The 16040-nt window shown below is 39.4% G+C and overlaps 1 protein-coding gene across 3 annotated transcripts in view; it reads left to right on the top strand.

The window, feature by feature from the left end:
• GHR (growth hormone receptor) overlaps positions 1–16040 on the top strand; it is a 293787-nt gene that overhangs the window by 108207 nt on the left and 169540 nt on the right. For 2 of the 3 annotated variants that reach the window (XM_062211743.1, XM_062211742.1), the window contains one exon: positions 14454–14534. In XM_062211743.1, the coding sequence (XP_062067727.1) occupies positions 14465–14534 (70 nt within the window). In that variant the 5' untranslated portion in view covers positions 14454–14464. Of the gene's footprint in view, positions 1–10958; positions 11032–14453; positions 14535–16040 lie in introns of those variants that run through there. The other variant, XM_062211744.1, reaches the window with a different exon arrangement.

A 16040-nucleotide genomic window follows, 5' to 3' on the forward strand; every position in this document is an offset into this window, starting at 1 on the left:
CCTTCGGAAAAGGGTACCTCCTTCTTTGATGGCCCCGTTCTTTCCACTGGGATCTCACTAACAGAGATCTTTCATTTAGGTCTTTTTTTTTTTTCCATGATATCTTGGCTTTCCATGCCTGCTATACTCTCATGGGCTCTTCAGCCAGATCTGAATGCCTTGAGGGCTGATTCTGAGGCCAGAGTGTTGTTTAGGACATCTGCCATCCTATGAGTCTGCTGTGTATCCCACTTCCCATGTTGGATCTTTCTCTCCCTTTTTGATTCTATCAGTTAGTATTAGCAGATACTTGTCTTGTTTGTGTGATCTCTTTGACTCTTAGACCTATCAGAGCTATCAATTGTGAGCTGAAATTGATCACTTGGACTAGTGCGATGGCATTGGTACATGCCATCTTGATGGGATTGTGTTGGAATCCCCTGGCACATTTCTAACTCCACCATTTGCGGCCAGTCCGAATGAGCATGTTCCAAATTGTTCATCTCCTCCCTCTCTTTTTCCACTCTTAGATTTAACAGGGATCACTTTTCAGTTAAAATTTAAACACCTGAGAATAATTGTGTGTTAATTACTGAGTTCAACCAATAGTACTAGAACAACAACAACAACAACAAATACTAAAAAGGATAAAGTATTACATTGTACATCTAAAGTCAGGACAGGAGCTGATCAGTTCATTGTTGCTTATAGTGTCCATTTCACTTAACAGGTTTCCCCTTTGGCGCTCAGTTGTCACCGATCAGGGAAAACAAATGATATTTTTCTCTTTGGGACTGGCTTAATTCACTCAGCATGATGTTTTCCAGATTGCTCCATCTTGTTGCAAATGACTGGGTTTCGTTGTTTCTTACTGCTGTATAGTATTCTATGGAGTACATGTCCCATAATTTCTTTATCCAGTCTACTGTTGATGGGCATTTGGGTTGGTTCCAGGTCTTAGCTATTGTGAATTGAGCTAGACAGCACTGTTCTACAGAACATTTTCTGCTGAAGCTAGAAACAGTCAATGGTCTAAGACTAAACTATTACACTTTCCTGTGATCCTGAAGAGTGAATGGTATATTGTAAACTTCTTGGAGATGAGACATGACATTGATCTGTCCTGTGTATGGCATCTATCTGACGGTCAGTCTAGCCGAATATATGTCTTTCTATTTTTATGTATAGTCTTAACAGAGGCAGGGTAAGACTCCTGTGTCATGGGAGAGAGTAGACTGCATAGCTCTTCAGTAGTGCACTGGAAAGTGGACCAGGTGCTCTTGGAGGCTCAGAGATGCAGAGATGGATATAGTGCAGCTCTTGAAGAAACTGCCATGTCAGCATTCATGAATTACCACTGCCCTTCATAGGCCCTAAGAACGGGGGATGTGACAAGGCGTCTGTCTCCCTCTATAACTGAAATCCAAATTTTCCTTTCTCTTTTCCTTGCTCTTTGAAGTTTTTCATTATTTACCAGTACCCTAATCATGTTTTATCATTTAAGAAACATGACGACCAAAAGCTGGCCTTGGAGACATCGAAGTACAGTTCCAAACCTTACTCAGAAATACCCTATCTTTGTGAGCTTGAGAAGTCTGCTTAACCTTGTGAAGCTCCTCTAACCCTCCATTTTCTCATGTGTAACATGAAGCTTTCCCTTGCAGGGTGCGTGTGAAATTTGAATGAAAGAATAATGTGCCTGGAACACTTAATCATTGGGCAAATATTTTTAGTGGGCATGTACTCCGAAGCAAGTCTAAAGCTAGTTATTGGGAGTACAGTAGTAAATGAAACATGGCTATTGTCCCCTGATTTGCTCATAGCTCAAAGAAGAGAGAGACAAGAGCCTCGTAGCTCTAGGGCGTGAGTAGCCCCAATGCTTGGCAGCTGTAATTATACTGCACAACACAACACGGGACTCTGCTTATCACAAAATCATGGAATGATGTTAAAGTGAGGAAATTGAGGCCCACGATGATTACATGACTGCCAGAGTCACCAAGGAAGGCCATGGTGGACTGGTGCCAGGGCATGGACGCTACTTGCAGTAGTGCTTTTCCCAGGATATTATATTGCCTTACTCTTGTGTTCCACCTTGTTTACCTTAAAAGAACAACTTTATCATGTTAAGACCTAAGGAAAAGGAAAAGAAGGAAGAGTTAAAAGGAAAGAAGAGTTTCTCCTGAGTTTTGCTCCATGTGTTATCAGGGTATGCTAGTAACTCTGTCCTTGCAAACTTGAACTTCTGTTAGTTTATTCCAAAGAAGGCAGACAGACATAAATTTCTTTCAGACACAGAACATTTCAGTACATTTTGACTTGTTATATTAATCATTGTCTGATTATTATCAAGAAAATTACTTTTTGTTTGAAGACATTGTTCTATGAGAACTTGTCTCCAATAGCTAATTTATGCCCTAAATTAGGTGAAACAAAACTTCCATCTCAGAGTTTGAAACAATTCCAACATCTTAAAATTTGCTTGAAGAACATTCTCCATGTTCTATATGATCTATCATACTGTAAACAAATTTTAAAGTGAGTTTTATGTTATCTATCATAGTAATAATAAAATCAGATTCCAAAATGAGCCACTTCCAAAAGAAAAGAAAGCAGAAGACCAGCAAATTTCGTTTGTCAAATTATTTGGAAAAAATGACTTGGTAGGTGAAATGATACAAAGTAAGATATTAAGGAGGAACAGAAGGAACACATTTCTCATCTAAGTACCCATGCAATTGATTTTTCTCTTCCATGTACAAATCATACTTGTACCATGAGCCCATGAATGCACCAAGTGCATCAGGCTGAATGGGTTGATGATCATCCACAGAGATGGTTGTGGCAACATATTGCTATGTAGGTCACATTGAACTTGACCAGAATGCGCCATGCATGGAGAGAGTTTCATTCTGTACAGAACAACAATGCATGCCATCTAGGAGCAGCACCAAGCATTTAACTACTGAAATGCCTTTTCTTCCCTCATTTCTCTGTAAAGGAAGAGGTAGATACCCAGATTTTGATAACCAAGCTACCTTCTCTGAGTGATCCCAAAAAGAGTTACAGCTTCAAGCCACACCTCTTATCATTGGAAATAACCTACTCAGTTTTTCAGAAAGTAAAAAAAGTATTTTTCTATAAACCTGTGGTTCATGGAACAAATGAATTAATCTGAGTATCAACAGTATAGCATTTTTGTACAGAATATGAAGTATTGATTGAGTGGTAAGGGTGGGGTAATCAGCTCCTAAAATATTTTCCACACAATTGGGCTTCCTTTTGGAAGGCAGGTAATTGCCTGTTCACCTAAGTACAAATGGGCTTCATTTCTGCCTTAGTCTAGAAGGTGCACTCATCACATCATGATATTCCTTCCCCTTCCCCGGACCCTTGTGATGAAGTTTTTCATTTAGAAATGGAATGTTACTGGCCTCAGAATCAGCCCTTAAGGCATTCTGATCCGGCTAAAAAAGCCCATGAGAGTATTTCAGGCATGGAAAGCCAAGACACTGTGGCAAAACAAACAAACAAACAAACAAACACACAAAACCTAAATGAAAGATCTCTGTGAGTGAGATCCTGGTGGAAAGAATGGCCCATCAAAGAAGGAGGTACCTTTCTCCGAAGGGAGGAGAGAACTTCCACTTTGACTATGACCTTGTCTAAATAAGATCGGATTTGGTGAACTCAAAAGGCTTCCATAGCCTTGGAAACTCATGACAAGAGCCTCAGGTGATTACTAACACTATAAACAAGAGTGTCAATTGTTAAATCAACAACAGGAGTCACTGTGCACTTACTCCCCATGTAGGATCTCTATCCTTAACGTGTTGTACTATGTGAATTAACGGTATAACTAGTACTCAAACAGTATTTTATACTTTGTGTTTTTGTGTGGGTGCAAACTGTTGAAATCTTTACTTAGTACATACTAAATTGACCTTCTATATATAAAGATAATTGAAAATGAATCTTGATGTGAATGGGATGGGAGAGGGAGTGGGAGATGTGATGGTTGCAGTGGGAGGGAGGTTAGGGGGGGAAAAAGCCACTGTAATCCAAAAGCTGTACTTTGGAAATTTATATTTATTAAATAAAAGTTTAAAAAAAGTATATGAATAAAAGCTTCTTCTTGAAAGCCAAAAAAATAAAAAAGAAAGAAATAGAGTGTTAATATAGTGTGCCCAAGAACACAAGTGCTGTTTGCTTTCTACCTGGCTAGACTTCCATTTCGTGAGAGCCCCAGTCCCAATCTGCCCCATGAGGAACATTATAAAACATAATCTATTTGTTGCTACTGCCAGAATGACTCTAATCATTTGTGATAACTCATTAGATACATTCAAAGTCAAATTATTTGAATAACTCATCTCATCTAATCTTGATTTTTCAATGAAAGAAAGAAAATATTATCATTGTTGTATAAGAGATGAGGAAACCAAAGTTTGATAAAGCCAGTAACCTTTTCTGACTCCAGAGCATATTCACTGAACCCTAAACTCACCCTCTTTGTAAATAAAAAACAAGGACAGCATCTGTGGTACAGGCTGATGCTCGTGTCTATACACCTGCAAAAGGATATATCAATGATTATTAACTCAGTGTGATCCACTGATAGTGGATCAGATGTCATCAAATGAAATCAAGTGTCCAGAGTTTGCTGAGCACCACTGTCTCTTACATTTTGTATCTGTGTCAGCAGATTGTTTAATCTTTGCACCTGTTACCTCACATGGAACCCAGATAGCATCTTTCGCTTGCCTGGCCAGGGTTGCTCTGGATCCAGCTCACACCAGATTGTGGATCTGCATTCAGTGCCTTCACCATGGTAGCTTAAAATCGGCCCTGATGCAGGTATTCTTGTCACTGAATTGGCAAATGCTACGTATCATGGCATTTTTTTCAATATCAGGGAGTCAGATGTTAAATACTTACCAGTGTAGCACTATCTGTAGCTCAAGGAGAGGTATTGTGTGAATGGCCATACCCCTAAAGATGAACAAATTCACATGGATACACTAAAAAAAAACAGCAATCACCTTGTACAAATGTAATCATCCCTAAATCAGCTCAGTATCTAAGTTTTCAGTGAGTCTTCTGTCCCCATCATTCCGCATTTGTGACGACCTCTTAAAGCATAACAAAACCATAGTGATTTTATGCATTATTAGAAATAAAAAAAAATTTTATATTGTTTGTTATTTTGATTCCAAAAGCAAATACCACCACACATTAATCTTTTTTATTGCAAGTAACATATAAACCATAAAATGCATACATAAATATTGTCAAATACATAGTACAAGCCTCATGTAATTAAATTTTTCAACTAATCACATTTAAAAAAATAAGAAACAGTGAATATAAATTTTGATTATATATTTTAAGTCATTAGTCTGAAATATGATTTCAACAGGTGGCCAACATAAACATTGTTGAGAGATTTTTCATCATTTTTTGGTACCAACCCTTCAAAATATAGGTGTACTTTACACTTAAAGCACATGCAATTTAGATACTAAATGTTCATCAGAAACACTTGATCTGAATGCATAAAATAACAGCTAAAAAGTAAACTCATATACCTAACCTATTTCAAATATATTAATTAAATGCTTATTTATTTAATTGAAATTAAATAAAATTCCTATTCAATTCCTCCATTGAGTTAACCACATTTCAAGTACTCATTAGTCATATGTGACTGATAGTAAACCAGATTGGTCAGCACAGATAGAATCCATATATACATATTTGACTTATGAAAATGGAGTCCTGTATATACTACTTCCCAAAGCTTTCTTTGTCCTGTTACACCTTACACACTTAAAATTCTCATTTGATTTCCTCAGTAAATCCCTGAGAGGAGAGAATTCTCAATGACACGACATAGTTTAATAAAAAATGTTTATAAATTTTTCCTTCCTCACTAATGGGCAGGCAACAAATTGATCTAAGGCATTTTAGGTCAGACCAATTTCCTCATGCTCACCGACATGAAAAGGAGATAATAACATGAACTCTGAAATACAAACTGTTCGAATAAATGGTTGGTGCTGATTGGGTAATTTCAAATATCTTTTTGGATTAGCCTCTTCCCTTTTTCTGTGCTAAGTTCTTAGAAAAGCTCCACCAGGAAATCAATTAATTCAGTTTTGCAATATTTCATTAGTAATTGGCACCAGAATCAAAAAGTCCACATTTATTAGGTTATCTACCTGGAGCCTTGGTTTTGCAATATAAACAATTCTGTTTCTAATGGAATTTTTAAAATCAACTCTTGCTTTTCCACTGTCAGAATTGCTAGATCAGTAAAACAGTTTGGAGAAACTTATTATTTCTAATTAATTCAGCTGCTATTTTGGTGTTCTTCCTGCATTGCCTCAACAGAACTCTGGATTCCTAAATCTATTATTTTACTTCCATCATATACTATCATGCTAACATCACATTTCTAAGGACACCCCTGACCATTTTCCCTTTAAATACTTCACACAAATCAGAGGGTGTTTGGTTAGTGATTCATTTTGTTTCTGCAAAATTAAAAACCACATCTAAGCACATTTTCCCATGCATGACTTAATCTGTAATTTACTATTAGTTTTGATAAAGATGATTAGGAAATTTTTAATGTATTTTTTTAACTTTTATTTAATAAATTTAAATTTCCAAAGTACAACTTTTGAATTATAGCTGCTTTTCCCCCCCATAACCTCCCGCCCACCCACAACCATCACATCTCCCACTCCCTCTCCCATCCCATTCACATCAAGATTCATTTTCAATTATCTTTATACACAGAAGAAGATCAATTTAGTATATACTAAGTAAAGATTTCAACAGTTTGCACCCACACAGAAACACAAAGTACTGTTTGAGTACTAGTTATACCATTAATTCACATAGTACAACACATTAAGGATAGAGATCCTACATGGGGAGTAAGTGCACAGTGACTCCTGTTGTTGATTTAACAATTGACACTTATTTATGACGTCAGTAATCACCTGAGGCTCTTGTCTTGAGCTGCCAGGGCTATGGAAGCCTCTTGAGTTCGCCAACTCCGATCTTATTTAGACAAGGTCATAGTCAAAGTGGAAGTTCTCCTCCTCCTTCTTTGATGGCCAATTCTTTCCGCTGGGATCTCACAAAGATCTTTCATTTAGGTCATACATAACAGCTATAAACAATAATCAAATCTCAAGATGTTAGTTTCACTCATATACATTACATTTTTAAACTCTTTATATTAGTTACCATAAATAAGGGAGAACAAATGATATTTGTCTTTTGGGGACTGGCATATTCATTAAGCATTATGGGTTCCAGTTGTATCCATTTTGTTGTGAAAGACAGGATTTCATTCTTTTTTATGGCTAAGTAGTATTTCATTGCATTTTTTTAAACTTTTATTTAGTAAATATAAATTTGATTTGGAAATTTTTTACCAAACAGATATAACCTTTAAATTAAATTCACCTGTTAGTTATTATCTCTCTCTTTCTCTCTCTCTCTCTCTCTCTCTCTTTTTAGGATTTTTATTTGCTTATTTGAAAAAGAGAGAAAGAGAGAGAGAGGTTTTCCATCTGCTAGTTCACTCCACAAATGGCTACAATAGCCAGGGCTGAGCCAAGCTGAAGCCAGGATTCTGGAACCCCTTTCAGGTCTCCCACATGGGTCGAGGGGCCCAAGCACCTGGGGCATCCTCTGCTGCTTTCCCAGGTACATCAGCATGGACTGGAATGGATGAGGAGCAGCCAGGGCTCAAACCAGTGCCCATATGGGTTGTTGGCATCGCAGACAGCGGCTTTACCCACTACACCACTCACACTCTCACCATCTCCTACGTAGCTCTCTCTTGTCCAGTAATGACCTCTCTTCTCTTCAGTCTTGGGTCTGTTACTTTCATTGTCTCACTAGACATGTCTAATATTTCCTGTAGTCTTGTAATTTCCTTTATCACCCAAGTATCCCAAAGCATCATGTGAACTTCTCCTACTCCTAGACCCAGATCCCAATGTCCTGATTCCTGTCTACAGTTTCACCTTATACATATCTTCAGTCTTTTGTGATAGACCTGTCTTTTGATCATCTCCCATGCCAAGTCATCACCAAATCTTGACAATATTTTTCTTTTTTTTTCATTTATTAAACTTTTATTTAACGAATACAAATTTCCAAAGTACAGCTTATGGGTTACAAAGGCTTCCCCCCTCCCACCCGCAACCCTCCCCTTTCCCGCTCCCTCTCCCCTTCCATTCACATCAAGATTCATTTTCAATTCTCTTTATATACAGAAGATCAGTTTAGTATATATTAGGTAAAGATTTCAACAGTTTGCCCCCATATAGCAACACAAAATGAAAAAAATACTGTTGGAGTACTAGTTATAGCATTAAATAACAGTGTATAGCACATTAAAGACAGAGATACTGCATAATATTTTTTTTAAAAAATTAATTAATTTTCTATGCCATTTCCAATTTAACACCAGGTTTTTTTTTTTCATTTCCAATTCTCTTTATATACAGAAGATCGATTCAGTATATAATTAGTAAAGATCTCATCAGTTTGTACCCACACAGAAACACAAAGTGTAAAAATACTGTTTCAGTACTAGTTATAGCATCACTGCACATTAGACAACACATTAAGGACAGATCCCACATGGGATGTAAGTACACAGTGACTCCTGTTGCTGACTTAACAATTTGACACTCCTGTTCATGGCGTCAGTAATCTCCCTAGGCTCTAGTCATGAGTTGCCAGGGCTATGGAAGCCTTTAGAGTTCGCTGACTTTGGTCTTATTCCGATAGGGTCATAGTCAAAGTGGAAGTTCTCTCCTCCCTTCAGAGAAAGGTACCTCCTTCTTTGATGGCCCCATTCTTTCCACTGGGATCTCACTAACAGAGATCTTTCTTTTAGGTCTTCTTCTTTTTTTTCTTTTCCATGGTATCTTGGCTTTCCATGCCTACAATACTCTCATGGGCTCTTCAGCCAGATCCGAATGCCTTAAGGGCTGATTCTGAGGCCAGAGTGTTGTTTAGGACGTCTGCCATTCTATGAGTCTTCTGTGTATCCCGCTTCCCATGTTGGATCATTCTCTCCCTTTTTGATTCTATCAGTTAGTATTAGCAGACACTTGTCTTTGACAATATTTTTCAACATTACTTTAAGATGGTATGAGGAGCAGATTTTATTCCAAGGAAAATTGACTTTTGCATATATTATGTATACCAAAATCTCTATTCACTTTCTGATTAGTATGAGTTGAAAGTGATGATTGAGTCTGGTCCTACCTTGTCAATCCGATTTTGTCACCCTTCTGATAGTGATTTGTTTTCTACTTTACCAACTTCCTCAGAATATTACCATAAATATGCTCAGAATTCAGCCCATAGCCAGAACATTCACACTGAACTTCTACCCCTACAAAGTCACCACAGCCCCTTTCACTTTTCCTTGCCCCTCAAAAAACTTATCTGTCATTTAATTTTTTTAAAGACTTATTTATTTGAAATGCACAACGACAGAGACTGGGCCATGCCAAAACCAGAAGCTTAGTACTCCATCTGGGTTTCCCATGTGGGTAACAGGAGTCCAAGTACTCAGGCCATAATCTTCTGCTTTCCCAGGTACTTTATCAGGGAGCTGGATCAAAAGTGGAGCAGCCAGAGCTCAAGTTTTAATACCATGATATGGGATGCCAGTGACACAAGCAGTGGCCTAACCAGCTGCACCACATTGTCGACTGCTATCTGTCATTTATTTCTAATTTAAGCCCCTCAGTTCAGCAATTGATTTTTCCCTATTCTAGCCTTCCATTTTTAGTTATGCTCCTTTTCATAGACTCATGTGTCTTATTCTTGAAGTCAAAAACCATGCTTTTGATTAAAAACCATAATTTTGATGGGTTTTGTATTAATAACATTAGTGTATTGCATACAAGGGATCTTCAAAAAGTTCATGGGAAATGCATTAAAAAAGTACATGAATTTCGAAATATTTTTATACCAAAATAAACTTGTCTTTTAATTTTACTTTTCTGCAAACTTTTTAAAGTCTCCTTATATGAGGTTATTAGACACTAGTAGTTCAACAGATACTTGCTAATTTTAAATTAAACATAATTGAATCAATTGCTTTGCCTGGATTTGGTTATAACATGCATGGAAAATGTCATAGCTAGCCCCCGTCTCTCCTCAAGTTCTTAGGTAAAGAATGAAAGTTAGTGTAGCATAGGCCTAATTGTGTAGTTTGGAGGCCTCCTTTGCTGGGCAGTCTACAGCTGGATCTCACTGGTTTTCAGCTGGGTATCTTTGAGGATAGGGAACAAATGCAGACAAAAGTCTCAGGCCTAATGGTGTGAGTTCCATTTTGCAAGAATAGAAGCTCATCTTGCCTCTCTTACAGAAAATTCTGCCAAGCAGCTAGAGCCAAGGAATGCATAAATTCATGTCATAAGAGATTTAGAGGATTTTCCCTAGGACTCTATTGCAAGCATTGAAATCTCAATGTGCAATTTTGTAGATTCCTGTGAAGAATGCTGACCTCTATTTAAATTGGTAAGTAGAGTCTGTTATGCTAACATTTTAAGGGATGAGGACCCCTTTTTCTGCCGATGGCCATTTGGATATTTATAACATCATTCAAGAACCATGCAAAATTATCAGCTTAAAAATTAGCCTGCTATAGATTTATTGAATTTGGGGTCCCATCTGTGGTTACCTTGGCTGGGCCAGACCAAATGATCCTGCAGGCCTTATACAGCCCATGAGCTACATGTTCCCCACCCCTGCTTGGACTCTTGTACTTTATGACCTAATGGTTGTATGTGGTAAGTTTGGGTACCTGGGCAAAATATACTTGGGAAAAGGGAATACTGAAATATTCCTCTTGCTAACATCTGGCACATCATTGAGTAAGGTTCCAGACTGTGTGTGTTGGCCCGGTGCCCTCTCCTAGGGACATTTTATCTCAGCTAGAGCCTAATAAAGGATCCTCTCATGTAGAAGCTGCCACATGAAGCTCTGCAAAGCTGGATGCAGGTAGAGTACAATCAAATCTCGTGGGATGTCTGTTACCCAGTATCACAGGATGGCATTAGAGTATATTCTCCAGGGAAATGCAAAGGGGGCTACTCTTGGAGTCAGTCACTGAGCCAATGTCTTTGGAAAGGAAGGGGACATTAAATTCTAACAAGGCAGTTACCTGCTATCTAATCCAAAGTTTCCTTACTCTTACCTGGCTACACGTGAAGTATTACAGTTAGGTCCCTATTCAGTGCTCCAGGTGGCGGTAAACTTCTCGTCCTCTGGGAGAATCGCAGTTTTAAATACCTCCTTATCTGCTCTAGAGTGTGTGCACAGATTGCTGCTTAATTTTCTTTGGAGATTCTGGCTTGTTTTCCTTTGTTTTGTGAGACAGAACATGTTCTATGGAGGTGTGTTTGGCTTGTAAAAAAATTGACAATTCCAATTTTTTATTTGAGGGGAGGAGAGTTCATTTGGAAACAAGTTTTCAAAAATTTGTGGATTTGGTGGTGGTGGTGATGGTGGTGGTGTGCTATCTGCTGTTCATCTGAAGCAAAAGTCACTTGTTTCTGGCATTTGCAAGGTCTCTTTGAAGTATAGAAGAGGTGACCTCTACAGTAGAAAATGCACCCTTTGGAGAAATGCAAAACCTTGCATTGTGGAAGCAAACATGGCTTCCCTAGGGTTGGAGATCCATACTTTTTTTTTTTTTTTTTAAGATTTACTTATTTATTTGAAAGTCAAAGTTACACAGGAGAGGAGAGAGAGAGAGAGAGAGAAAGAGAGAGAGAGAGAGAGAGAGAGTGGTGGTCTCCAATCCGCTGATTCACTCCTCAATTGGCCACAATGGCCGGAGCGTGCCAGTCCAAAGCCAGGAGCCAGGAGCTTCCTCCAGGTTTCCCACATGGGTGCAGGGGACAAAGGACTTGGGCCATCTTTTACTGCTTTCCCCGGCCATAGCAGAGAGCTGGATCGGAAGTGGAGCAGCTGGGATTTAAACTGGCACCCATATGGGATGCCGGCACTGCAGGCAGCAGCCTTACCTGCTGCTTCATAGCGCTGGCCCCTGGAGATTCATTATTACTACCTGACATCAACATAGCCTGTCCCTATGGAGTCTACTTTCCCTGACACTGGAGTGTGGGAAAATTCTACTAGTAAAAATTAACACCGTATGCAGAGTCCAGTTCCTCAAGGCTTTATCTACTTTATGAAAAAATCAAATTATAAGGAAATACTTAGTAACAACTGGATGGCGTTTTCAACCTATGATATGTTTGTTTTCAGCCTTTTTAATAATATATTTCTGCTGGAGGCTACAAAGTAGGATTACATAGCCTATTCTGCTAGGAGTAAAAACATAGGGACAGATGCTCAGAGTTCACATTTGCAAAATCGACAAGGTTGATGCAAGACCACCAGCCCAGTGCCTTCCAGGTTAGGAATTAAAAACACAGATGTTGTAATAACTGCAACTCAACATTTTTGGAAATCTCACAGCTGACAGACTGTGTTCATCTGCACTTTCACACTGATTCTGTCCTGACTCCACGAGCCGTGCATGAGGGGAAGGGTGATTTATCACGCATGCGGGCGTGCACATGAGTGTTCCGATGCAGGAAGATACTGAGTCCATGAAGGGATGTATTTTCTTAAATAAGGTTTTAAGAACATAAAAATGTATGGGACACAAAATTGGGTCTCTCACTGTCAAGAAATGAAAGTAGAGGACATCAGAAATTTTACGCCTTTTCAAAATTACTTTGCCATGGTTGGAGTGATGCCGATTTGCTTATTAATATTTCCCACAATTAATAAGCCTTGTGGATTCTTGCCATGAATTCAGAGAAGAGTTCTGAATACTGGCTTAAATAAACCAGGCAGCATGATAAGTTCTTAAGCTTTTTATTCAGTGAGAGAAATGTATAGGAGAGTGAGGGCTTTACAGGAGAAAGGAAAGTCTGAAAATTAAGTTGGGGCCATGCCAAGCAGAGGGCAGGCCTACAGCCACCTGCAACAAACGTTTGGCTTTGAGCAGCTATTAGCAGCTTAAAACAGACAGTGAAGAGAAGGCAGAGAACGCAGGTGGCCCTGATGGCGCAGAGCAGCAATGGCAACAAAGGTCCATAATGGTGAAAAGAGGCAGCAAGAACAAAAGTGGGTGGGGCCACCACGTGTCAGGCCTTTTATCCACTTCCAAAGGGGACTGGTCAGGTAGGTAGCCTGATTGGCAGGTGGGAATACAGGTGTGGTCAGGTAGAGTCATGAGATCACACAGGGGTGTGGTGAAGGCATGGTCTTCCAGCTCACAAACCAAATCAATTCTATCTTCTATGCCTGCCTACATCAGGAGGATCCTATGTGTAGACCCATGAATACAAACGTTGCTCATCCTTTCAGCCTTTTTTGGGATAGCAAGAAGGGCTATTTCATTATGGTCAAGTTAGCATAGTGATAAAACTGAAACCCTTAGAGGCCCTGGTGTGTTGGTCAGGTTTCAAGTGAGCTGTGAGTGGTTCAGCTTTATGGAACCATCACCCTTCAGCTTTAAAGCGCACTCGTCAGGTACAGCCACAGCTCTACAAAAGACAGCGTTCTGGGTTGACTGTGAACCGGCCTACGCCTGTCTTAGAGCTCCTGCATGTGGGTATGCATATTCTTTTTCCAGAGAAGCTTATTTTCTCAGATAAAGGTGTGCACCATCCAAGCTGTGTTGATCTGCTCCCTGAAGGAAGGGCCCAGTCTGTGGTCACACTTGGGATTCCAAATGGCCACAAACCCATCCCTCTTGGTGTCTGAGGTGTTCTGTGCCTGGTCCTTTCAGAGGCCACATTCTTCATAAAATTGAAAACAGGAAAGAATGCCGTGTCCCAGGGAGGCCACCGAGCAAGCACAGAGCTGCTGCTTTCTTTGGCTTCCCACCTTCCTCCTGCTTCCCTTCTAGTCACCCCTCCTTGGAAGAGCTCGTTAGCACAGTGTTTTTGTGTGTTAATTGGGCTTTTTTGATGACTAGAAAATGCACTGAAGAAATGCTCCTTCTTCAGTGAATTGTTTTCCTTTATGTGGTCTGCCCTGCCCAAGGCCCCATGCTTGGTGATACTGCTGGCCAGTTTTTCTATTTCCAGATTTAATTAAAGTGAACCAGCCTTGCTATTGAAGCAGTGATTGGGGGTCATTTGCTGTGAGGTGAAAATCTAAGTGTCCTTGCTATTTCCTGAGAACACTCACAGGAAATAGAACTTGTTGTATTCTGCTGTTTGTGCATGAAGAATACAACCATATGAGGCTGTGAGGCAATGAAAGACCTAAGAGCATTCCTTCTTGACCTGGCTTGTCAGCTCAGTCATGCTCATGGTTTAAGCTATCTTTAAACAGTATTTCATGATAGTAGTTTGCTTATAATCGCTGTATTCATTGTAACCCCTTTGTGATTGCAGGTCCTACAGGTATGGATCTCTGGCAGCTGCTGTTGGCCGTGGCACTAGCAGGGTCAAGTGATGCTTTTTCTGGGAGTGAGGGTGAGTTTGTTTTCCTTTTTCCACCCTCAGCATTTTGAAACAACACTGAATCTTATTTGTTAAGTCCAAGCTCTTTGAATAATTTCATTAAAAGATCCAAGTTTTTAAGTAGCAGCAAACAAGAAACATGTCTTAGCTTTAAAATCACAAATGAAGAGGTCCTTTTCTGTGGTTGTTTTAGGAGAAATACAGTAGTCAGCTTTGGGATTTTGTGTTTTCACATCAAGAATAAAAGGCTACAAATCATGCTGAGGGTATTTATGTTGAAGACAAGCCAGGTCTCTGGTGCCCAGGCTCTGGGAAAGATATTGAAATTGCCCTGGAGGGTTACTAACCTGCTGATCACTCAGCTCATCTGTGACGAAAGATACCATAGTCTATTTCCAGAGCCCGGAATTCAGTCCCCTTAATCATATTCTGTGACAGAGGAAATTATAGGTTTCAAATGAATTTCACCTCTCCCTCTCTGAGTTATTACCATCTGGCTACATTTGAGGGAACAGACACCTGAAATGGTTGAATGATGTACCTAGAAGTGTGAGCTTCTTTGGCAGTCTTTGTAATTCTCACTTTTTCCTATCTTTCTCCTAATAGAGATGTGTCAATTTACAGATATGCATGGATTTAAAATTTTTACATGAAACCAAACTTATCTATTAATTCCATATTTCCATGAACTTTTTGAGATTCTCTTGTATTCAGACTTAGATTTCAGAGCAAAAATGACTGAAACAAGCAAGAGTAATAAAAGGCTAAGACAAGCAGGATTTTTTTTTTCTATCCAGAGGGCAAGCTGTGCTTATTAAGGGGAGGAAGAATTTCTATTTTCTTTTAAATGATTATTTATCCATTTAAAAGCAGAAGAGGAAGGGGAGAGAGAGAGAGAGAGAGAGAGAGAGAGAGAGAGAGAGAGAGAGAGAGAGAGAGAGAAAAGAATCTTCTATTTGCTTGTTCACTCCCCAAAGGCCCCCATATGTCAGGGCTGGGCCAGGCTGAAGCCAAAACCCTGGAACTCTACCCAGCTCTCCCACGTAGGTGGCAGGTACTCTTGAGTCCTCACCTGCTGCCTCACAGGTACATTAGCTGATGGCTGAATCAGAGGCAGAGTACCCAGGACTTGAAGCAGCACTTCTACATGGGATGTTGGCATCCCAAATGGCAGTATAACCCACTGTACCATGCCTTAGCATCTGCCTCTGGAGAATTTTTAAAAGAGCACCCTGAGTATTTGATTGTTTTTCTTTCCTGGGCTTCCACAGAGAAAAAATAGTATTTTATCCCATGCTATGACATGGAATTCAGTTGTGCTTTAAGGGTTGTTGACTCTTCTACTCTCTACACAACTCATGATGGAAAGCACAATTTAACGGCAAACTAGCACCTGAAGATATCCTCCCTGACCCTCCAGCCAAAAATAAATCCATAGTAGTGAGTTGCTCAGGGTGACCAGAGTAACTTAGAAACAAGAAGGGCAAAATATGTTATTTTATCTCCTAAAACAATTTG

Source organism: Lepus europaeus, chromosome 15 (assembly GCF_033115175.1).
Source record: "Lepus europaeus isolate LE1 chromosome 15, mLepTim1.pri, whole genome shotgun sequence".
In the NCBI taxonomy this organism is placed as follows: Eukaryota; Metazoa; Chordata; class Mammalia; order Lagomorpha; family Leporidae; genus Lepus; species Lepus europaeus.